The sequence below is a fragment of the Mus musculus genome, chromosome 16 (assembly GCF_000001635.26).
Source record: "Mus musculus strain C57BL/6J chromosome 16, GRCm38.p6 C57BL/6J".
Taxonomy (NCBI): domain Eukaryota; kingdom Metazoa; phylum Chordata; class Mammalia; order Rodentia; family Muridae; genus Mus; species Mus musculus.
This window is the reverse complement of record NC_000082.6, coordinates 48,954,017-48,979,487: the sequence shown is the minus strand read 5'-3', so window position 1 is coordinate 48,979,487 and position 25,471 is coordinate 48,954,017. Positions and strand designations below refer to the sequence as shown.

General features: G+C 36.7%; 1 protein-coding gene across 11 annotated transcripts in view; it reads left to right on the top strand.

Moving 5' to 3' along the window:
- The window catches only part of Dzip3 (DAZ interacting protein 3, zinc finger), a 69,915-nt gene that overhangs the window by 14,655 nt on the left and 29,789 nt on the right, over positions 1-25,471 (top strand). For 7 of the 11 annotated variants that reach the window (XR_001781815.2, XR_001781814.2, XR_003951784.1 and 4 more), the window contains exons 6-12: positions 1,526-1,606; positions 3,941-4,065; positions 7,152-7,266; positions 18,261-18,380; positions 19,732-19,833; positions 20,977-21,069; positions 21,783-21,835. Coding sequence is in view for 8 of the 11 variants with exons in the window: in NM_001110017.2 (NP_001103487.1) it covers positions 1,526-1,606; positions 3,941-4,065; positions 7,152-7,266; positions 18,261-18,380; positions 19,732-19,833; positions 20,977-21,069; positions 21,783-21,835 (689 nt within the window). In the remaining 3 variants the exon portion in view is untranslated. Of the gene's footprint in view, positions 1-1,525; positions 1,607-3,940; positions 4,066-6,879; positions 7,017-7,151; positions 7,267-18,260; positions 18,381-19,731; positions 19,834-20,976; positions 21,070-21,782; positions 21,836-25,471 lie in introns of all 11 variants that reach the window. The other 4 variants (XM_030249094.1, XM_030249091.1, XM_030249093.1 and 1 more) reach the window with 3 other exon arrangements.

The window sequence follows — 25,471 nt, the reverse complement described above, 5'->3', positions numbered from 1 at the left end:
AGCATGTTCCTATTTTTAGTTTTCTTAGATTAAAAGACACTTCAACTAGTGGGACTAGACATTCCAGTTTACAAATAGTCATAAACTTCAGAAAATCATTAGACACAGAAAAACAGCTAAGTAAAGAGTACAAAAATGTTGAACAGAGAATAGAACGATAATCATCAGGTAGGGTGGAAGGGAAGACTTGAGAGATTTTGGTCAAACAATACAAAATTTCAGTTAGATGGGAAGAAAAATGTTCAAGGGAGCTATTAGACCTTATTATGATACTAGTTAATAGCAATGTACTACATTTTTAAGATTGAAAGTAGACTATACATTTTAACACAAAAATGATAAACATGTGAGGCCCTTCATGTATAAATGATCTTGACTTAGTCATTCTGCAATATATGTAACTTAAATATTGTTGTATATTATAAATATATGTGCATTTGTCAATTAAAAGAAAGAAAAATTCTCAATCCTGCTCCTTTCCCCCATTTACTAGCCTCTTCTGTTACACTACTCTTCTGTGTCTGCAGGACACTATTTCCTTTTATCCATTCGCTACCTCCATTTCTTTAGTCTTTCTGCTCTCCTCACAAAGACCCTTGAGTCTCTGGAGAAGGGGATGTAAAATAGATGTCCCATTTAGGGCTGAACATTCCATAGTCTCTTATTCTTAGCACCTTGACCAATCATAGATTTTCATGCTAATTACTGTCTTCTGCAATTAGAAGTTTCTCTGATGAAGGTTGAGAAATACATTATTTATTGTTATAATGATAAGTCATTAGGAGTCAGGTTAATGCTATGTCCATTTAGGAACATAAAATTATGAGGGCCTGTGACTGGCCACAAGCTCTGTGCCATCGATGGGTTTTATCTTGTGAAGCAGGACTTAAATACAATTGGAAAGTTGTTGGTTACTCAGGAGATGTTCTTGCTAGGCCAGTAGATATGTCTTGCCAGGCCAGACATTATTGTAGGTCACAGAGTTCACAGCTAGGAAGCATTGATGACTACTTTTTCTCCTGCAGTAGTGTGCATAACCCCTCCCAACACTGTGAAAGCTAGCCAGTGGACATGAAGGTTCTAGGGCAGTGCCATGTTCTGTGACTCAAGTATATGGTGTCTTCAGCAGTACTGTAAAGTTCTGAAAAATAACCAATAGCAAAGGCAGTAGCCATTCTTGAGTGTCTACAGGAACTCGGTCAGCAACAGGGAAAGAGGTAACCCATTCTTGACACTAAGCTTTCATTTGTTACCTTATAACCAGAATGCTATATAATTAAAGTGAGAAAGCTGATTTTATGACTTTTGATTAAATGTGCTTTTATCTCCTTTGATCAAATTTCTTTGCTGATAGTTTTATCAAATAAAAATGACATGCTTCCCTGTTTTTTTTAGCAAATGATGTGTAATAAAATGAGAATTTGCACCATTTTTAAAAATTATTAAGTAATTCAAGGATTTTCAATTAATCCTGTTAAACTGAATAGTAGCTTGGTATAACTAACCAGTTGACATATTTTTGTAGGCACAACAAATTAATGTTGGTTATTATTTGACATTACTATTTTTGTATGGAGTGGCACTCACTGAAAGAGCAAAGAAAGAGGTATGTAGCATGTATTATTTACCTAATAAATCTTTGTATGTACCTTGGCTTCATTATAGCAATTGATAGTGTTGATTTAAAAATAGCAACTCTGGTATTGAAGGTTTTTTATAACTTTTCACTGGAGATTCTTTTTTTTTTTTTTAAGAATTACTTATTTTATTTATTTATATGAGCACACTTTTGCTGTCTTCAGACACACCAGAAGAGGGCATCAGATCCCATTACAGATGGTTGTGAGCCACCATGTGGTTGCTGGGAATTGAACTCAGGACCTCTGGAAGAACAGTCAGTGCTCTCAAACACTGAGCCATCTCTCCACCCCTTCCTATAACTTTTCTATCTTATTTCTATGAATAATTATGTTGAAGATTTATGTTGTTATTAAAAATAAAGACTAAACAATATTAACTTAAACTTTCTTTTCTAAGACTATTTTTATCTTTTAAATGCTCATTTGTATACCTAATGATACATATTAATCTATTTTAAATGAAACAATCTTTTTTTCTAATTTTAGTGAAATACAAATTTTACCTCAGTTCTTTTTGTTTGTTAGTTTTTTGGCTTTATGAGACAGGGTTTTTCTGAATAACCTTGGCTTTCTTGGAACTCTTCTCTGTAGACCAGTCTGGCTTTGAATTCAGAGATCCACCTGCCTCTGCCTCCCTAATTTAAAGGCATGCATCAACACTGCTGGGTCAGTTTTTTATTTTGTCAAGTTAAACAGATGAATAGAATCTGGAAATTAGCTAAAAATTTTCCTGTTTTAATTTTTAATTCTCTTATTTAAATTTTTATAGCCTTGATACTTTTTTACTTTCTTTTTTACCAGTACACACACACACACACACACACACACACACACACAAACACACACACACACACACACACACACACACACATAAACAAACACACAAAACTGAAGCATCTTAGAATTAATTCTAGTCTTAAGTTACAAGTCTATATTGTGTTTTTTTTTAATTAGGTATTTTCCTCGTTTACATTTTCAATGCTATCCCAAAGGTCCCCCATATCCACCCCCCCACTCCCCTACCCACCCACTCCCCCTTTTTGGCCCTGGCGTTCCCCTGTACTGGGGCATATAAAGTTTGCAAGTCCAGTGGGCCTCTCTTTGCAGTGATGGCCGACTAGGCCATCTTTTGATACATATGCAGCTAGAGTCAAGATCTCCGGGGTACTGGTTAGTTCATATTGTTGTTCCACCTATAGGGTTGCAGTTCCCTTTAGCTCCTTGGGTAATTTCTCTAGCTCCTCCATTGGGGGCCGTGTGACCCATCCAATAGCTGACTGTGATCATCCATTTCTGTGTTTGCTAGGCCCCGGCATAGTCTCACAAGAGAGAGCTATATCTGGGTCCTTTCAGCGAAATCTTACTAGTGTATGCAATGGTGTCAGCATTTGGAAGCTGATTATGGGATGGATCCCTGCATATGGCAATCACTAGATGGTCTATCCTTTCGTCACAGCTCCAAATTTTGTCTCTGTAACTCCTTCTATGGGTGTTTTGTTCCCATTTCTAAGAAAGGGTAAAGTGTCCACACTTTGGTCTTCGTTCTTCTTGAATTTCATGCGTTTGGCAAGTTGTATCTTATATCTTGGGTATCCTAGATTTTGGGCTAATATCCACTTATCAGTGAGTACATATTGTGTGAGTTCCTTTGTGAATGTGTTACCTCACTCAGGATGATGCCCTCCAGGTCCATCCATTTGCCTAGGAATTTCATAAATTCATTTTTTTTAATAGCTGAGTAGTATTCCATTGTGTAAATGTACCACATTTTCTGTATCCATTCCTCTGTTGAGGGACATCTGGGTTCTTTCCAGCTTCTGGCTATTATAAATAAGGCTGCTATGAACATAGTGGAGCATGTGTTCTTCTTACCGGTGTTTTATCCCTAAGAAGAAACTATACCTATGGCTAAGGAGTCACCTATTTTTCCTTTGAAAAGTTAGGAAGATTATTCAGTGATTAGATGTTTTTAAAAATATGATAATTATATTCTTATAGTTGTCAGACATGTTTCTCTTTGGTTGACAGTTTTTTGTCATTTTCAATCCTAGATTGTTATACTTTCTGTTGAAATGGTTAAAAATCTAAAGATTTTGTGGTTTTGAATGATGTTAAATACTTAGTTCGTCATCTTTATAATCATTTTTAGATATGTTAAGATTACGGATATTAAAACTGACCATATAACTGAATCATCATTCTTTTCTTAATGTGTCCTAAATTTCTAGTTTGGGAGTGAATATCTATTTAAAGGGAAGAAAACTAGTTTTCACACAGCAAACCCTATTTTTGCACTACAGGACTGCATAGAAGCTGAAAATAAATTTCTGGTGATGAAGATGGTGATCCAAGAAAGTGAGATTTGTGAAAACTTTATGTGTTTAGTTTATTTTGGACGTGGTTTACTTCGATGTGCTCAGAAGAGGTAAGCATTTTGTTTATAGGTACATCTTCACTTATAACTTTCAGTACTGTAAAATGGGAATCTGCTTTGCGCAGAATGTAATTGATCATAACATTTGTGGTCCGGGAGTGTTCCTTTCTTCTTTCTAATTTCTGGTAGTTAATCATGCACTTGGAACTTAACAGACCATGGCAGTGTGAGGCACCCAGCATTGACATTAGTAGTATCAGCAATGAATCTGACAGACCTGGATTCAAATACAGTTTTCTACCACTTACCATAAGAAACAGTTTGTTAAGCTTAATTTTCTACTATCTAAAATGGAACAAGTTTAGTATCTACATCATAAAAATATACATAAAATACTACAGGGCAAATAATAGTGCCTGGTGTACAAAACAGTAACAGTACATGATAAATGATGATTGTAGTTACTGACAGCCTCACCACTGAGGATTTTAAGCATAAGTGGCCTGTAGTCTGAGCAGTATAGAGGCAGAGGTAGTGGGATCATGAGTTCAAGATCAGCCTCAACCATAGTTAGACTTTTTCCTAAGAACTAAAAGACAACAAATAAAAACAAGCAAGCTGAAAGGTCCAAGTAATGGCTGTAAGAATCCTAAATGTTACATATTTTAGGAAGCTAAAATTATACAGAATAACCTATGTAGTCTTTGTTCACTTCCTTTGTGAATATTTGTAGCTTTTATAGCATCAATCATTTGTTATATTTATCTTAAGCATCTAATCGTAGTCCAAGGATTATTGTGCTGGATCCCAGGAATAAAATAATTTGCAAAGCAAGACAGTTGTCCTCAGAATTAAAAGTATTGTGAAGGATATAGATTTTAATATAATTATTGAAAATACTCACTTAATGAAAAATAAAACATGTTGAAGAGCTATAGAGGAAAGTACAGTGAATAATCCAAGTTTTTTATTGGTATTGCAAAATCAACAAAATTCTGAGGATATAATTGTTGGCTGGGATATCATGTAGAAAGTAGTTTTTATTCTATTTAGGGTTTAGTTCCTATCCTCTAGTATGACTCTCTTGTACTAGGGAATCAGGGACTTCCCACTTCCTGTTCACTGAGTCTGGTTAGAATGGCACTCAGTGTACCAGCTTCAGTATCATGCTTTGTGGAATGTAAAGATCAAAATGTAAAGATGGTTCTCTGACAGCGTCAGATACTTAACATAACCCAAATCAACACAAAGATTTATATTGTTACCTTCCCTCAGAAAGGCAAACTACTTTTTCTTCTGCCTTGATTAGAGTTGAAAAGAATCTATTCTCTAGATCACTAAAAAGCCATTTAATGTCAAAATCATTACTTTTTATTTTTAAGTTGTTTTTCTGTATCAAGTGTGGTTTGTCTTTGAAAATGGTAGGTTACAGAGATTTGGGTTACAGTATTGAATTTCTAGATTATATAAATAAACTTACCAAAAATAATAATATTTTATACAACTAATCTTGGAATAAATTAGAAATAAACAAGAATAAATGTTGGTTGAATAGCAGAAACAGTAGACGGTGAAAGCTTGAGTAGAAGGAACATGACTATGGGTTCTTCCCTGGACCATAAAGGACATCATTTAGCTTATCCAAGTCATTGATGCCCTTTGTAGTTCCTTTCTTTTTTTTTTTTTTTTTTAATTATTTATACAGCATTCTGCCTGCATGTATTCTGCCTGCATGTATGTCCAGCAGAGGGCTCCACATCTCATTATAAATGACTGTGAGCCACCATGTAGTTGCTGGGAATTGAATTCAAGATTTCTGGAAGAGCAGCCAGTGTTTTTACCCACTGAGCCATCTCTCCAGCCCTACTTTGTATTTCTTACAGCATTCATCAGTATCTCTTCCAGGAACATTGCTATGACCTGCACATGCTCTTTGTTTTTACATAGCAGCCAGGCTTTGTACCTCTTATTATTGGCCATAATTGTATCAAATTTTTAGAAGCATGTTGGCTTCAAGTGTCCCTGCAAGAGTAGTGAATGTTGATGTCTCTGTGACTTGTCCTGTATCACTATCCATTTCTTCATCCAGCCTTGTATTTGCCCCTTCGTTTCACGGCCTTAGGATTTACTCCCATGTTTCTTCTTTCTTGTCAGTCATAGTGTGCATTTTTTAGGTGAATGTGGTTTTCTTCTTCTTCCTAAACTTAGACTTTGTTTTCTGTCTTGAGCCATTATGCCTGACCCTAGATGTCCTGGGCCCAAGGGCAGTAAGTGGAGAGAGAGAAAAATGATCTAAAGAAGATGACTATCTTCTTTTGGAATGTGAATCTCTGATGATAATTTTTCATGATCTCTAAGAGAGGCCATTGTCCTCTAGCAAGGAAGAAAAACCTTGCTTGTCAAATTTTGATTTCTGAGCACATTCATAGACATAGCCTCATTTCAGATCTCTGTCTACTTATCAGAACCCTGATTGTAGCAAGTAGTCCCACTGAGACTGGGCCTCAGGTTCCATTACAATTGTTTTACTTTTTAATCACAAAATTCTGGCCTCACGTTTGGCATAATATGCTGTTAGAATGCTTTAAATTTACCATAGCATACTATCCCTCTAGCTTTTACTACTACTACTGACTACTACAACTCAGGACTGTCCTGAGTTGATAATAGCCTGCCAAGGCTGTGCATTTGTTCTCATTTACAGTTTGTCCTATCTTATAATTAAATTTGGCCCTTATTTTCAGCATAGATTGAGTATAGGAGATGAGAATCAATTTAAATGCTGCCTTAGAGGCCTTATGGCTTTCAAAGTGCATGCTAAATTAATAATTGGCTGACCTATACCTGTCATTCTCTTTCTTCAAGGCCTCCAAGACAGTTAACAAAAGCCAACCAACTCTACAACCCCTTTAATTACCATGGCCCCCATACTGTTCAAGCTTGAGCTACTACATAACCTAGTGCCTCCCCTTCTACCTGTATTTCATCCCAGTCTACCACAGGTGAGAGTCCTAGTATTTGTATTTCTACAGCATGCCAGAGGTTATCACCACATTCCTTTGGTTTCTTTCCTCTTTGATAAACTCTATAGTACCAAAGTCTAGTTCATACTAACCTTACTTTAAACTTCCTTGCAGATATAATGGAGCACTACTAGAATTTTACAAAAGCTTACAAGAAATAGGAGATACAGATGATAATTGGTTTGAAGTAGATCCTACAGATGATGAAGATTTACCTACAACCTTCAAAGTAAGAATTTAAAAATAGTTTGCCACCTCTGACTAATGAGAATCATCTTTAACAAGTAACTTAAAATCAAGTATCTAGTTATATTCTAAAGAAAATACATTCCTTTATTGGCAGTTAGCTATTTGTGTAAGAAAACCTTATTTTCATTACTTGGTGCAGAGTGTGGGTTCAGTCAGACACTGTCATCATTTTCCAGTCCTAAGCAGACTTAGCTGAACTTGCTGAATGCTTGCCTTTTTTAAACCCGCATGTAATAGTGAGCTTGTTTTTAAATTATATTTGGCATTATTTTATTTTTAACTTACAAAATACTAAATACTTTGCTTAGAAAACTTACCCTTTTATTTAAAAAGAAAATTTATTTTTTTATTTCAATGGAGAAATCATTCTTGCCTTGTCTTCCTATACACATGTGCACATACATTATAATTCCCTGTATATTTATTAAAACTGGAATGATGGCAGATGCATTTATGTTTAAATTTGAAATATATATTTAATGTTTAATAGCTATGTCATCCTACACTGAGTTTTGCCTTATGGTGCTAGTGTCTTGTTGTAATATACTGAGTCATTTACTATTATATATAGTTTAACCTAAAATTCCCAGTTTTCCATTATTATAGAAAATGATCTTTGTATATTTCTCATATCATTTTATCAGAATAACATTACATGGTAAAATCAAGAAGCCAGCACTCATAGGATTACTAAGTTGTAATGTATTTCTATACTTTCTCTTAGAACAGTTGGACAAGTGTATATTCATTATAAAATATGAGAGTTTCCATTTCTGCAAACCTTCTGAGTATTGTTACTTTTCAGGCAGTTTTTGTTCAAAGCTGTTAGTCCCATTAAAGTGAAAATAGCTACATGTTTCTCTTGGTAGATGTTCCAAGATCAATTCTTTGCCTAAACTTTATTTTTTTTTTTTCAATTAAATATGATAACATTTATTTGAATTCATCACTTTTTTGTTTACATCTGGATAGCCTTTTTCTTTTCTTTAAAAAAAAAACCTTTTATTTATTTACTTTTACACTCCAGATTTTCTGCACCCTCTGACTGTTGCACATCCCATACCTCTTCCCTGCCCCCTGTCTCCATGCGGATGTCCCCCCTCCTACACCACCAGACCTCTAAACTCCCTGGGGCCTCCAGTCTCTCGAGGGTTAGGTGCATCTTCTCAGATTGAACCCAGACCTGCCAGTCCTCTGCTATATATGTGTTGGGGACCTCATATCAGCTGTGTATGATGCCTGGTTGGTGGTCCAGTGTTTGAGAGATCTCGGGGTTTCAGGTTAATTGAGACTGTTGCTCCTCCTACAGGGTCACCCTCCTCCTCCTCAGCTTCTTTCAGCTTTTCCCTAAGTCGACCACAGGGGTCAGCAGCTTCTCTCCATTGGTTGGGTATAAATATCTGCATCTGATTCTTTCAGCTGCTTGTTGGGTCTTTCGGAGGGCAGTCATGATAGGTCCCTTTTTGTGAGTACTCCATAGCCTCAGTAATAGTATCAGGCCTTGGGACCTACCCTTGAGCTGGATCCCACTTTGGGCCTGTCGCTGGGCCTTCTTTTCCTCAGGCTCCTCTCCATCTCCATCCCTGTAATTCTTTCAAACAGGAACAATTATGGGTCAGAATTTTGATTGTAGGATGGCAACCCCATCCCTCACTTGATGGCCTGTCTTTCTGCTGGAGGTGGGTTCTACAAGTTCCCTCTCCCCATTGTAGGGCATTTTAGATGAACATTTTTTTAAGACTAAAAATATACCATCGAGGCATGTCACTTCTTGTAGGAAATTCCACAATATTATTCTAACTTAAATATAAATGTAGCTGTGGATGAAGTAGGACTTTATTATCAGGATACAATTCAAAAGTATGTGTGTTACTATAATTGTTTCATTGTTATTTAGTAGTAGTAAACACTGATGACTATCAGAGACTACACCTGAAAAGGAAAGTATTTATTCTAAGCATATTAAATGGAGAAAAGGACACTAGAGGCTAGTTTATATAGCATGCTTCAATGTACATAGAAACTAGATCTGGAATTATATTTATTACACGACACACAAAAATATACCTAAAGAGCATGCATGGGAATGCCTTTGGAGATCAAGAATAGGGACAAAAGGAGCTTTTTACATCTGACGTTTATCTTATGTATTGTTTGAATTGTTTCAACATGAATGTGCTTGTGAAACACCTTAAGTTAATGCCAACCACTACGGAAAATATGAAAGCAAATGATACTATCCAGGTTTCATTCAGTGCTTATAGTTATAGTGGACAAGGCACCATACATGTGTCATAAGCTCATTAGATTACAACAGGAAGACTATAAGATGTATGTATCTACCGAGAACTCTGCGCATGACGAGCCTGAAGCCTGAAGCATAAGGGGATTTTTGGTTAGATGTGTACGCCAATGTTTGAGATAAGAATTCAAATAAAAATGTGGACTCTGGGCATTACTAGGGACGATTAGTGACTTGTAGATGATATCTTTGGCATGACCAGGAGGACTACAGAGATTGTGGCTGGCTAGTTGTATAAAGCAGGGGAAAGTGAAGATGTGTTCCTTATCTGCTGATGTTTCCAGGGGTTCTTAGGATTTTAATTCAAAGAGAATGTGGGTATTTGATGTATTCCAAGGACTCTTGTTTAATGAATGGAATTTTAGATGATAAAGGATCTGCACTTTGAGGGCTCCTTATTTGTTGTTGTTTTTTGGTTTTTATTTTTTTTTTTATTTATTTTTTTTTCCATTTTTTATTAGGTATTTAGCTCATTTACATTTCCAATGCTATACCAAAAGTCCCCCTTACCCACCCACCCCCACTCCCCTACCCACCCACTCCCCCCCTTTGGCCCTGGCGTTCCCCTGTACCGGGGCACACAAAGTCTGCGTGTCCAATGGGCCTCTCTTTCCATTGATGGCCGCCTAGGCCATCTTTTGATACATATGCAGCTAGAGTCAAGAGCTCAGGGGTACTGGTTAGTTCATAATGTTGTTCCACCTATAGGGTTGAAGATCCCTTTAGCTCCTTGGGTACTTTCTCTAGCTCCTCCATTGGGAGCCCTGTGATCCATCCATTAGCTGACTGTGAGCATCCACTTCTGTGTTTGCTAGGCCCCGGCATAGTCTCACAAGAGACAGCTACATCTGGGTCCTTTCGATAAAATCTTGCTAGTATATGCAATGGTGTCAGCGTTTGGATGCTGATTATGGGGTGGATCCCTGGATATGGCAGTCTCTACATGGTCCATCCTTTCATCTCAGCTCCAAACTTTGTTTCTGTAACTCCTTCCATGGGTGTTTTGTTCCCATTTCTAAGGAGGGGCATGGTGTCCACACTTCAGTCTTCATTTTTCTTGAGTTTCATGTGTTTAGGAAATTGTATCTTATATCGTGGGTATCCTAGGTTTTGGGCTAATATCCACTTATCAGTGAGTACATATTGTGTGAGTTCCTTTGTGATTGTGTTACCTCACTCAGGATGATGCTCTCCAGGTCCATCCATTTGGCTAGGAATTTCATAAATTCATTCTTTTTAATAGCTGAGTAGTACTCCATTGTGTAGATGTACCACATTTTCTGTATCCATTCCTCTGTTGAGGGGCATCTGGGTTCTTTCCAGTTTCTGGCTATTATAAATAAGGCTGCTATGAACATAGTGGAGCATGTGTCCTTCTTACCAGTTGGGGCTTCTTCTGGATATATGCCCAGGAGAGGTATTGCTGGATCCTCCGGTAGTACTATGTCCAATTTTCTGAGGAACCGCCAGACTGATTTCCAGAGTGGTTGTACAAGCCTGCAATCCCACCAACAATGGAGGAGTGTTCCTCTTTCTCCACATCCTCGCCAGCATCTGCTGTCACCTGAATTTTTGATCTTAGCCATTCTCACTGGTGTGAGGTGGAATCTCAGGGTTGTTTTGATTTGCATTTCCCTGATGATTAAGGATGTTGAACATTTTTTCAGGTGCTTCTCTGCCATTCGGTATTCCTCAGGTGAGAATTCTTTGTTCAGTTCTGAGCCCCATTTTTTAAGGGGGTTATTTGATTTTCTGAGGTCCACCTTCTTGAGTTCTTTATATATGTTGGATATTAGTCCCCTATCTGATTTAGGATAGGTAAAGATCCTTTCCCAGTCTGTTGGTGGTCTTTTTGTCTTATAGACAGTGTCTTTTGCCTTGCAGAAACTTTGGAGTTTCATTAGGTCCCATTTGTCAATTCTCGATCTTACAGCACAAGCCATTGCTGTTCTGTTCAGGAATTTTTCCCCTGTGCCCATATCTTCAAGGCTTTTCCCCACTTTCTCCTCTATAAGTTTCAGTGTCTCTGGTTTTATGTGAAGTTCCTTGATCCACTTAGATTTGACCTTAGTACAAGGAGATAAGTATGGATCGATTCGCATTCTTCTACATGATAACAACCAGTTGTGCCAGCACCAATTGTTGAAAATGCTGTCTTTCTTCCACTGGATGGTTTTGGCTCCCTTGTCGAAGATCAAGTGACCATAGGTGTGTGGGTTCATTTCTGGGTCTTCAATTCTATTCCATTGGTCCACTTGTCTGTCTCTATACCAGTACCATGCAGTTTTTATCACAATTGCTCTGTAGTAAAGCTTTAGGTCAGGCATGGTGATTCCACCAGAGGTTCTTTTATCCTTGAGAAGAGTTTTTGCTATCCTAGGTTTTTTGTTATTCCAGATGAATTTGCAAATTGCTCCTTCTAATTCGTTGAAGAATTGAGTTGGAATTTTAATGGGGATTGCATTGAATCTGTAGATTGCTTTTGGCAAGATAGCCATTTTTACAATGTTGGTCCTGCCAATCCATGAGCATGGGAGATCTTTCCATCTTCTGAGATCTTCTTTAATTTCTTTCTTCAGGGACTTGAAGTTTTTATCATACAGATCTTTCACTTCCTTCGTTAGAGTCACGCCGAGATATTTTATATTATTTGTGGCTATTGAGAAGGGTGTTGTTTCCCTAATTTCTTTCTCAGCCTGTTTATTCTTTGTGTAGAGAAAGGCCATTGACTTGTTTGAGTTAATTTTATATCCAGCTACTTCACCGAAGCTGTTTATCAGGTTTAGGAGTTCTCTGTTGGAATTTTTAGGGTCACTTATATATACTATCATATCATCTGCAAAAAGTGATATTTTGACTTCCTCTTTTCCAATTTGTATCCCCTTGATCTCCTTTTGTTGTCGAATTGCTCTGGCTAATACTTCAAGTACTATGTTGAAAAGGTAGGGAGAAAGTGGGCAGCCTTGTCTAGTCCCTGATTTTAGTGGGATTGCTTCCAGCTTCTCTCCATTTACTTTGATGTTGGCTACTGGTTTGCTGTAGATTGCTTTTATCATGTTTAGGTATTGGCCTTGAATTCCTGATCTTTCCAGAACTTTTATCATGAATGGGTGTTGGATCTTGTCAAATGCTTTTTCTGCATCTAACGAGATGATCATGTGGTTTTTGTCTTTGAGTTTGTTTATATAATGGATTACATTGATGGATTTTCGTATATTAAACCATCCCTGCATCCCTGGAATAAAACCTACTTGGTCAGGATGGATGATTGCTTTAATGTGTTCTTGGATTCGGTTAGCGAGAATTTTATTAAGGATTTTTGCATCGATGTTCATAAGAGAAATTGGTCTGAAGTTCTCTATCTTTGTTGGATCTTTCTGTGGTTTAGGTATCAGAGTAATAGTGGCTTCATAAAATGAGTTGGGTAGAATACCTTCTACTTCTATCTTGTGAAAAAGTTTGTGCAGAACTGGAGTTAGATCTTCTTTGAAGGTCTGATAGAACTCTGCACTAAACCCGTCTGGTCCTGGGCTTTTTTTGGCTGGGAGACTATTAATAACTGCTTCTATTTCTTTAGGGGATATGGGACTGTTTAGAAGGTCAACTTGATCCTGATTCAACTTTGGTACCTGGTATCTGTCCAGAAATTTGTCCATTTCGTCCAGGTTTTCCAGTTTTGTTGAGTATAGCCTTTTGTAGAAGGATCTGATGGTGTTTTGGATTTCTTCAGGATCTGTTGTTATGTCTCCCTTTTCATTTCTGATTTTGTTAATTAGGATTTTGTCCCTGTGCCCTTTAGTGAGTCTAGCTAAGGGTTTATCTATCTTGTTGATTTTCTCAAAGAACCAACTCCTCGTTTGGTTAATTCTTTGAATAGTTCTTCTTGTTTCCACTTGGTTGATTTCACCCCTGAGTTTGATTATTTCCTGCCGTCTACTCCTCTTGGGTGAATTTGCTTCCTTTTTTTCTAGAGCTTTTAGATGTGTTGTCAAGCTGCTAGTATGTGCTCTCTCCCGTTTCTTCATGGAGGCACTCAGAGCTATGAGTTTCCCTCTTAGAAATGCTTTCATTGTGTCCCAAAGGTTTGGGTACGTTGTGGCTTCATTTTCATTAAACTCTAAAAAGTCTTTAATTTCTTTCTTTATTCCTTCCTTGACCAAGGTATCATTGAGAAGAGTGTTGTTCAGTTTCCATGTGAATGTTGGCTTTCTGTTATTTATTTTGTTATTGAAGATCAGCCTTAGTGCATGGTGATCTGATAGGATACATGGGACAATTTCAATATTTTTGAATCTGTTGAGGCCTGATTTGTGACCTATTATGTGGTCAATTTTGGAGAAGGTACCATGAGGTGCTGAGAAGAAGGTATATCCTTTTGTTTTAGGATAAAATGTTCTGTAGATATCTGTCAGATCCATTTGTTTCATCACTTCTGTTAGTTTCAGTGTGTCCCTGTTTAGTTTCTGTTTCCATGATCTGTCCATTGGTGAAAGTGGTGTGTTGAAGTCTCCCACTATTATTGTGTGAGGCGCAATGTGTGCTTTGAGCTTTACTAAAGTTTCTTTAGTGAATGTGGCTGCTCTTGTATTTGGAGCATAGATATTCAGAATTGAGAGTTCCTCTTGGAGGATTTTACCTTTGATGAGAATGAAGTGTCCCTCCTTGTCTTTTTTGATGACTTTGGGTTGGAAGTCAATCTTATCAGATATTAGGATGGCTACTCCTGCTTGTTTCTTCATACCATTTGCTTGGAAAATTGTTTTCCAGCCTTTCATTCTGAGGTAGTGTCTATCTTTTTCTCTGAGATGAGTTTCCTGTAAGCAGCAAAATGTTGGGTCTTGTTTGTGTAGCCAGTTTGTTAGTCTATGTCTTTTTATTGGCGAGTTGAGACCATTGATGTTAAGAGATATTAAGGAAAAGTAATTGTTGCTTCCTGTTATTTTAGTTGTTAAAGGTGGCATTCTGTTCTTGTGGCTGTCTTCTTTTAGGTTTGTTGAGGGATTACCTTCTTGTTTTTTCTAGGGCGTTGTTCCCGTTCTTGTATTGGTTTTTTTCTGTTATTATCCTTTGAAGGGCTGGATTCGTGGAGAGATAATGCGTGAATTTGGTTTTGTCGTGGAATACTTTGGTTTCTCCCTCTATGATAATTGAGAGTTTGGCTGGGTATAGTAGCCTGGGCTGCAGTTTGTGTTCTCTTAGTGTCTGTATAACATCTGTCCAGGCTCTTCTGGCTTTCATAGTCTCTGGTGAAAAATCTGGTGTAATTCTGATAGGCTTGCCTTTATATGTTACTTGACCTTTTTCCCTTACTGCTTTTAGTATTCTATCTTTATTTAGTGCATTTGATGTTCTGATTATTATGTGTCGGGAGGAATTTCTTTTCTGGTCCAGTCTATTTGGAGTTCTGTAGGCTTCTTGTATGTTCATATGCATCTCATTCTTTAGATTTGGGAAGTTTTCTTCAATAATTTTGTTGAAGATGTTTGCTGGACCTTTGAGTTGAAAATCTTCATTCTCATCCACTCCTATTATCCGTACGTTTGGTCTTCTTATTGTGTCCTGGATTTCCTGGATATTTTGAGTTAGGATCTTTTTGCATTTTCCATTTTCTTTGATTGTTGTGCCGATGTTCTCTATGGAATCTTCTGCACCTGAGATTCTCTCTTCCATCTCTTGTATTCTGTTGCTGATGCTCAAATCTATGGTTCCAGATTTCTTTCCTAGGGTTTCTATCTCTAGTGTTGCCTCGCTTTGAGTTTTCTTTATTGTGTCTACTTCCCTTTTTAGGTCTAGTATGGTTTTGTTCATTTCCATCACCTGTTTGTATGTTTTTTCCTCTTTTTCTGTAAGGACTTCTACCTGTTTGATTGTGTTTTCCTGTTTTTCTTTAAGGACTTGTAACTCTTTAGCAGTGTTCTCCTGTATTTCTTTAAGTGATTTATTAAAGTCCTTCTTGATGTCCTCTACCATCATCATGAGATATGCTTTTAAATCTAGGTCTAGGTTCTCAGGTGTGTTGGGGTTCCCTGGACTGGGCGAAGTGGGTGTGCTGGGTTCTGGTGATGGTGAGTGGTCTTGGTTCCTGTTAGTAAGATTCCTCCGTTTACCTTTCGCCATCTGGTAATCTCTGGAGTTAGTAGTTATAGTTGACTCTGTTTAGAGATTGTTCTTCTGGTGATTCTGTTACCGTCTATCAGCAGACCTGGGAGACAGATTCTCTCCTCTGAGTTTCAGTGCTCAGAGCACTCTCTGCTGGCAAGCTCTCTTACAGGGAAGGTGCGCAGATATCTTGAATTTGGGCCTCCTCCTGGCCGAAGAAGAAGGCCCAAAACAGGACCTTTCTCAGACACTGTGTTGCTTTGGCAGTTCCCAGGTGGTACAGACTCTCACCTAAGCAGACTAAATTCCTAAGTTCCTTGGAGTCCCGGGACCAAGATGGCGACCGCTGCTGCTGTGGCTTAGGCCGCCTCCCCAGCCGGGTGGGCACCTGTCCTCTGGTCCGGAAGGTGGCCGGCTGTCCCCGGCCCACACAGGGTGCTGCCTCAGCGCCTCTGTGCTTCTGCCTGTTCCAGAAGCTGTCAGGTTCTCTGGCGCACCCTCTCACCTGTTCAGACTAATTTCCTAAGTTCGGCGGGTCTCGGACCAAGATGGCGACCGCTGCTGCTGTGGCTTAGGCCGCCTCCCCAGCCGGGCGGGCACCTGTCCTCCGGTCCGGACGGTGGCTGGCTGTCCCCGGCCCACAAAGGGTGCTGCCTCAGCGCCTCTGTGCTTCCGCCTGTTCCAGAAGCTGTCAGGTTCTCTGGCGCACCCTCTCACCTGTTCAGACTAATTTCCTAAGTTCGGCGGGTCCCGGACCAAGATGGCGACCGCTGCTGCTGTGGCTTAGGTCGCCTCCCCAGCCGGGTGGGCACCTGTCCTCCGGTCCGGAAGGTGGCCGGCTGTCCCCGGCCCACACAGGGTGCTGCCTCAGCGCCTCTGTGCTTCTGCCTGTTCCAGAAGCTGTCAGGTTCTCTGGCGCACCCTCTCACCTGTTCAGACTAATTTCCTAAGTTCGGCGGGTCTTGCCTAAACTTTAAACATTTCTGAATAATTACATTTTTGCTGACTTTAATGCAAATAACAACCGTGAAAATAAAAGAGCATATTGCATAGAAGTTCAGAGTCAGCTAGCTATCAACTGTCAGAACTGAAAGGACAAATTTTATAAACGTCCAATCACAATGGACAAAACTTTCTGAGTAATCACTAGACTCTGCTGATGGCTTTATGCCACTGTCAACATCAGTAGAACTTTTAACTGACTTATTAAATAATAATTTTGTTTATTTTTATAATTTTAAACTCTGTTCCTATCTAAACCATTCTTATTTTTTTTTTACATTTTTACTGTTTTTCTTCTCCTTTCAGATATTTTCCTTATATAAAAACTTTTCAGTAAAATTTTATTCTATGCAAAGACTTTTATAGAAGCAATTTCTTGAAAAATTTAAAGATGTAAAAATTCGCTTTTGCTTCATTGTCTGAAGCTGTAATTCCTGGTCTCTAGACACCCCTTCCCAGCTCCACACCTGCTTACCTGCACAAAACTGTACTAGTATTTAAATTTGTGTGTGTGTGTTGCCATTTCAGTATAACAGGTACAGGACTATAGAGCTCCTTTGTGTATATAACATCTCCTTAACTCACATCTACTTCTACCTGTGCAGACATGCACACACTTCTCCCAACTTGCTTGGCTTTTATTAAATTGGCTTCACTCTTTTTTCTTCTAACTTATCTATCTTTGTGTAAAAGTTTATATATCAGAACTGAAGTTTTACTACTATAGGTTTTCTCCCTTTTTTGATTGGTGTAACTTTTTGAGATCTTTCAATTCTCAAAATAATGTGTTTTGTGAACTTTCTTTATGTATTGTCTGCAAATAGAATTGTAGGTTGAAATTAATTTTTCTTTATTAAAAATTTCTACTGGATCCAGGAGAGATGGCTCAGTGGTTAAGAGTACTGGCTCTTCTCCTAAAAGACCCAGATTCAACTCCCAGAACCAACACGGCTGCTCAGAACTGTCTGTAACTCCAGTCCCAGGAAATCCAGTGTCCACTTTTGTCCTCCATGGACACTACCAACACATGGTGTACAGACAGACATATGTATCAGCCAGACATCTGTACACATTAATAATTTGTACTATTTTTTATCCTTTAGTTTCATTTAAAAGAAATCCAATATTCTAAATTTTAACCTTTTACATCCAACCTATTTTACTTTTCTGAGAGGTTTTTCAGTGTTTTTAATTTCTTGGGTGCTTATTGCTTATACATTTACTTATTGGACTTTTTCCCTAATATTACTGCTTTTATAATGGTTTTTGTTTTTGTTATTTCTTCTGTCGTATTTTGGTGTGTTTGTGTGTATGTGTGTGTGTGTGTGTGTGTATGTGTATATATATATATATATATATTACTGCTGCTCATTAAATAACCTGTTCAGTTCAATTTAGGGTTTTTCTATTTATATACTTTGAAAAGGGTAAAATACATCTTGTTACTAGTTATACACACACTCACATGTATATATAATGGGATCTGTGTATATCTGACTTAAGGTAAATTTTGGATGTGTTACTGACTTAATTATAGCTATTTCACGAGAATGTGCATTTTTAAATTCTAGGATAGTCTCAATAATTTTATCAAAACAACTGAAAGTAATATAATGAAAGAGACCATTTGCAGTTATCTTGATTGTGAGCGTTCTTGTGAAGCTGACATTTTAAAGAACACCAATTATAAGGTATTGTAATTATTAATCATTTGATTATTAACATTATTGACAATCAGTTATCCTCTTTAAATTTTATAAAATTAAACAGTTAAAATTGTTCTATTATTATTATATCAAAATTCTAGATAGGGTATAGTATTTGGCTTTGTGGCAGAGCTCTGCTGAGGTAAATGTAGGTTCCTGAATTTTGTCCCAGCCCTGGGGGGGGAAAAAAAACAGTGTTTACTTTAATTGTGATGGTTATATAGTTAAAAAGTAGATTGCCTCTGAGAATATCCATTCACAATCAATACTAACATAATCTCTGAGTCAGTAGAATAGGTTGGTTCTGTAATGTTCATCTGCCTCTGGTTTTGATTATTTGCCCTGTACTCATACAGTAAAATAGTCTATTCTCTATTATTGACCAGTTGTGGATTTCTGAAATAATCTGTTGCAAAGAAACTTCTCTGATGAGGACTGAGAGCTACACTATCTGTGGGAATAAGGATAAAAATTTAAGACTGCAATTAGATATTATATTGGTCATACAGTAGAAAATGGCAATAGTTGGTTCTCCTTTGGGTAAAATTACAGCAAAGGAGTTGGAAAGTTTGTAAGAGTCAGAAGCCCAGAGCTCTTGGTACTATATGAAAGGAAAAATCCACCCTTGAAATAATAATGTATGGTTGCCTAATCACAACTGGCATAGTGAACAGCAGTTGATCTACCAGTGCAAATGGAAATTTCACATAGTCCCATCCTAAGATGAATAGCACCTGTAGTCAATGCCTGCTGAAAAAGCGAGGATCCATCTTAGGAGCAGCTCCAGTGTAGTCTGTCCAGGCCTGAGGTAGTTAGCCCAGGGCACAGGCATAGACTTGAAGCACTGAATTACAGGTGTGCATATATGTGTGCATATATACATATAAATTCATATGTATGTGTAATAATAAGTAAAAGATAAATTTGGGAAATAGAAGGGATCCAAGACCAATGTAGATGCAGTGCTTTAGTATGAAGTCCTCAAAACGCAAGATTATAATTTCCACTTTGTAATGAGAAATGGTAGAAATTGAGAATAGTGTCATACATATTAAGAAGTGGGCAATTCTCAGGGCTCATGTTACTATCTAAATGATCACTCTCGTTGTGAGTCTTTGGTTGAGAGAAAAAGGTAACGGTAGAAATGTGAGCAGTTTGATCTTGTGATCTTATTTTTCTAACTTCAGTAATTCTGCAATATCAGAAGTTCATTTGGTTTCTATAGGCTTTGCTAGGAAATTTTGAATGTTGTGTTAAAAAGAATACTCTATAAATTAGCAGATAAGAAAAGATATTTCTTTTTTTACCTGAACTATATCTCTTTTTTTCCCTCAAGGGATTTTTCCAGCTAATGTGCAGTAAAAGTTGCTGTATTTACTTCCATAAAATTTGTTGGAAAAAGTTCAAGAACTTAAAGTATCCAGGAGAAAGTGATCAGGTATTGCACTATCTCCCTCCACAAAGCTGCAGCTCACAGCACAGCTCTGCCTTCTTCCCTGTTGTGTCTTCTTCCCCTTCACTCGCCTTCCCTGTAATCCCTTCCTTTTACTCTCAGTTCTCTGATGATTAACTTCTTGTCACCATCAGTTTAAGCATAAGTTTTATTTTAGAGATGGAAAATAAGGAAAGTTAGCGTTCACATATGGGATTATTTCTATTTCGTTACTATAGTCATGATAACTTGAATGCTTACCACTAACTTTAAAATGAAATTCAGAGCCCTATTTTTTATTAATAATTGATTTTGTGGTCATGTTTGCTTTATAACTTTAAGTTATACAAGTTTTACATTATGAAAACAAGGAGAGACCCTAAAGCAGTTATGGTACAATAAAAAGAACATTGAGTATGGGCTGGCAGATTTGGAATCAAGTCTAGCTTGAGCCATTTACTAGTTTTATTACATTAAACTGATAACTTACTATAATTAATATCTCTAAGCTCTAAAATGATAGTAAAATGTACATATTTCATAGGGTTTTATGTATGTTGAAAAGAACAGACAAGAGAATTAAACTGGCATGTCATACTCTAAAAGTAAAACATAAGGCATTGATACTCCTTTTTAAGTGATAAATACTCTTTAGATTATGTGGTTCATGGAGCAATTGATATTTTCAGTATTTGACAGAGAAGTACAGGAAATAGAAGTAAGTTAACCAGAGGAAATCACAAGATCAGAACCAGAGAGCTCCCTGTTTTTATTCTTCCCCTTTCTCAAGAATCCTTAACTAGCTTATAGAATTTCAATACTTTCTGTGCTCAGTCAATACATGTTGCTTTAAGTTTCTTTAAACAGTTACTGTGTACACTTTAGGTTGTAACATAGGTCCTTAGAGAGTGTGAAGTCTACATAATTAAAGTGTTATAACATAAATTCACATTGGTAATAAGATGATCTGAGAAATCTGTCAGTAACTGTTTGTTACAATATACACACACATTGATAATAAATGCTGTGGGCAGCCAGTCTATAACTGGTTTCAGTTTGTCCTGTGACATCATCTGCTTCATTCTTTCAGTGGCTCAGATTTGTATGATACTGATTTTCTGTATTTATTGTGTTCTATGAAAATTTTAGAGTTTTAGTGGGCAAAAATGTTTGAAAGAAGGATGTCCAGGTGACATGGTCAGGATGCTACAATGTGATGTGCCTGGAATTGTCAAAATTTTGGTGAGTTTTTTTCTTGCCTGCATTTTTTGTAGAAAATCTAAGAAATACAAACAGATAAATATACCATCGGTGAACTATAGTTGAGTTATGTGTTATAGACCATAATAAAGTGTGAGAACTTAACTGCTTTTTTTGCCATCTTAAATTAAGAGTAACTTTGGCCATCTTGAATCTTTTTTTTTTTTTCTCTTTTAGTGGACCTGAGAGTTAAATCAAGGGCCTTGTGCATGCTCACAGTACACCCTACTGCTGAGCTATATCTCCAGACCCAGAATCTATTTAGTTTATAAATAACTTCCTAATGCCTGTCTAATGATGCATATCTTAAATAAGTAAATATGTTAAATAAAACAGTATTCATTTTAGTTTTAAGTAATAGGCTATCTTGAATTTTTAGTTTAAGGTAAATCAAATAAAATTAAGACTATAAATGAATCCTACTTCTATTATTTATCATACTGTATATTGACTTATGCTTTTATATTTTAACATTGGCATTCAAGTCATATGAATCATGTAAAATTGGCTGCTTTTAACTATTGTAGTTTGTTATTTGAGTGGTATTCTATGTTGCTTAGATTTTAACTGTGCCATGTGTTTTATAGTTTATATGGTTTTATCCTGATTATCTTTTTGTAAATGTGGAAGCTAAGAACTTAAAGAATTTTGAAAATTGAACTATTTTAGGGCTTTTTTTTCTCCATCACTTGCAGTTTGAAGTGGTGAGAAAGGATGAATATATAACCATTGAAAACTTAGGAGCAAGGTAAGCTTGTAATAAAACATTCTGGTCCATTTGTTCTTCTGAGCACTTAGATGTTGCTGAGCATGTGTGAGTTGCTTTCTTTGTGTTCTCTCAGTTTTAACTCACCTATTTAAGAGTGTCTGGTATGAAAAAGTATCACAGAGAGTTCTCATTTGATCCCCTCTAGTCCTTCTACTGTGGATATTTACATTTTAAAGCAAAAAGGGAAACCCTAACTAAAAAAGTAATCATTTCCTGAATACAAACATATTTTCCTAAAATAACATAAGTTTATTGTTACAATATAAAAACTTCATTTTTCAAAGCTATGTAGGCCTCAGAGTTTGTGTTAAATTTAAAATCCTTCTATTTCTTAGGTGATAAGAAACGCACGCACACACAAACACATACACAAACAATACCTATTAAATTGATTTTTGGTGTAGGTGGCAGATATAGATCTAGTTTCTTATAGGTGTCCAGTTTCTCTCTTCTTTTGTTTTGTTTGTTTGTTTGTTTGGTTGGTTGGTTGTTTTTTTGTTTCGTTTTGTTTTTTTGGTTTTTGAGACAGGGTTTCTCTGTAGCCCTGGCTGTCCTGGAACTCACTCTGTAGACCAGGCTGGCCTCGAACTCAGAAATCCGCCTGCCTCTGCCTCCCAAGTGCTGGGATTAAAGGCGTGCGCCACCACTGCCCGGCTCAGTTTCCCTTTTATGTTGGTGTTACTTTTGTTTTTAGTTTTAAATTATATGTGTTTGTTATTGTCTGTTAGGTGTTTATGTGTCTGAGTGCATTTGCGTTTGTCCAGAACTTAGAACAGGTGTTGGGTCCCCTTGAGTTGGAGACAGATGTGCTTATGAACCTATACATGAACATATATATTATGTATTAAGTTACATGCTTTCTCTTGCATGTTTTTGAGCATTCACCATTAGCCCAGTGGGTGTAGCTACCATGGTTTATTTGTGGTTTCTCTGCTATATTTCATTAGTCTTTGTCTGTTTTGTCAGTACCGTGGTGTTTTTTTTTTTCTTTGATTATTTAGTATAATTAGAAACGAGGTATTGCTAAATCTCCAACATTCTTCTTTTTACTTAGAATTGTTTTGTCTATTTTGGGGTCTTTATTTCTATGTGAATCTTATAATTTTTTTCTCAAGTTCTGTAAAGAATATTAAAGAGGTTTTGTAGATGTTGCATTGAATCTGTAGGATGCTTTCCATAATATAGCCATTCTAAAACTGCTTTCTAACAAGTCTGTCCTTATCCTTGCTTTTTTCTAATGCCTGTTGTTTATTTAACTGTCACTAGGTAAGAATGCAAAGATTTCTGTGTTTGACAATATTTCAGAGACTTCACATTGGTCTTCACAGCCTTGGGTCCTGTTGACCTTACTATGTCTTCTACCGTCATTCTGCTTTGACTGCATCGAATGAGCTTGTAGCTTCTGGAGTGTGTCATCTTAAGTAATCTCTGCGATTCACATGCAGGCAGACGGTTTCACCCTCAGAGCTGTTGGTTGATACTGTTTGGTTTTGCCTAGTTAATGACTGTGGGAGTTTCTCATAATTCCTTCTATGTACCTCAAAACATTTGATGTTTATTATACTTGCTTATTAGCAGAAGATAAGCATTTGACAGTCATCTCAGTGAGGGCAAGAATGTTGTCTTGCTTACTAGTTTGCGCACATTATGCAAAATATTGCCTGAAACATAATAGCATGGTATCTTTTCTTGACTTGCTTTACTTTGAAAAAGTTGTCTGCTGTCTGAACTTTATCCTTATCTCTTTATTTTTAAGCCATTTTACTAGATGCCAAAAGCACATCATTTATGCAATCCCTCTATATAAAATCCTTATTACCCTTTACAATCCTGTATCAAGTCTCTTTGTCTGGTAGTAACATTACCACTTATTTTGTATCCATTCATTCCAACTTGTATATCTCATTGAAAGTTGTTTTTGTTTTTGTGGATGACATAGATTATGCTCTTACTCCTAATTTGTTAATCTTTGCCTTTATGTTAGTCTTTATTCCATATATATTATGTATATAATAGTCTGCAGTTATTTAGATAGTTGATTTATATCTATCATATTTTATTTTTTCCATCTACTCCTTGTTTTTAATTTTGTGTCTTATTAGATTTTTGTGCCTGAATATATGCATATGTACAGGAGCTTGTGAAAGTCAGAAGAAGTGACGGATCTCCTAAAACTGAGTTACAGACAGTTGTGAGCCACTGTGTGGCTGCTGGGTGCTAAATTGGGGTCTCTGCAAGAGTAATAAGTGTTCTTAACTGTTGAGCCATTTCTTTATACTGCTGTCCTGTTAGGGTTTTTTGTTTGTTTGTTTTGTTTTTGTTTTGTTTTGTTTTTTTAAATTAGGTATTTATTTCATTTACATTTCCAATGCTATCCCAAAAGTCCCCCACCCGCTCCCCCACCCACTCCCCCACCCACCCACTCCCCCACCCACCCACTCCCACTTCTTGGTCCTGGTGTTCACCTGTACTGAGGCAGATAAAGTTTGCAAGGCCAATGGCCTCTCTTTCCAGTGATGGCCGACTAGGCCATCTTCTGATACATATGCAGCTAGAGACACAAGCTCTGAGTGTACTGGGTAGTTCATATTGTTGTTCCACCTATAGGGTTGCAGATCCCCCCAGCTCCTTGGGTACTTTCTCTAGCTCCTCCATTGGGGCCCTGTGTGTCCTGTTAGTTTTATGCTATTCATTAAAGTTACTCTAGAATTTCTAATATACATTTGTAACCTTCTATAATCTATTTAAAATTTACATAATTTTTGCTCATAATACAGTTTGTTTTCTGTGCAGAACCTTATGTATATAGACACATTTGTTTTGCTCATTCCTAAACTATGTATTGTGTGACTCATTTGTGTTATTTTCTTGCTGTCATTTGTTTTATTGCAACATTTACGCCACTGTTGGTAGATACTTCGATTATTTATAATTTTAAACTATATCAATGGTGGTAAATATGAATATATGTATTATATATTAATATAATAGTTAGGGTTAGATTTTTATACCTTTTAGAGCAGATTCTCTAGTGATTAGATACTATTAATTTTTATACATAGTTTTACCAGTTTATAATTCTTACCAGCAATTTTTGATAATTTCTTTTAATTAGTTTTTACTAATGCATATTGTTTGAGCTTTAAATTTTTCCACAGTGATACTTAAAATAAGATTTCTGATCAACAAACAGTAGCTACCTTGATATTTACTTCTTATTCTTAGTATTAGTGTTTGGGATTTTTTTGTTTGTTTGGTTTTGTTCTTTGTTTGGTTTGGTTTGGTTTGGTTTTTTTGATTTTTGTGGTGCAAAGTTCATTTCAAAGCAAAGATACAGAGTTTTCACTTACTGGCAACATATACCTATTAAATAATTTTTTGTGCTTCTTCCCTCCATTCATTCTATTTATGAATGTTAATATTATTGTAAAAGCTTACTCATTATTTTTTAAACATCTCTAGAAATTGAGTAAGATGAGTTACCTTTAATTTTTTTTTAATTTTTGTGATCTTGATAGGATAAGAAAGATCTCTTGTTTGATATTATTTGCCTTTACAATGCTTATTCTTTTATTTTCTTTTTTTCAGCTACCACATAGGTTTTGCCACATAAAA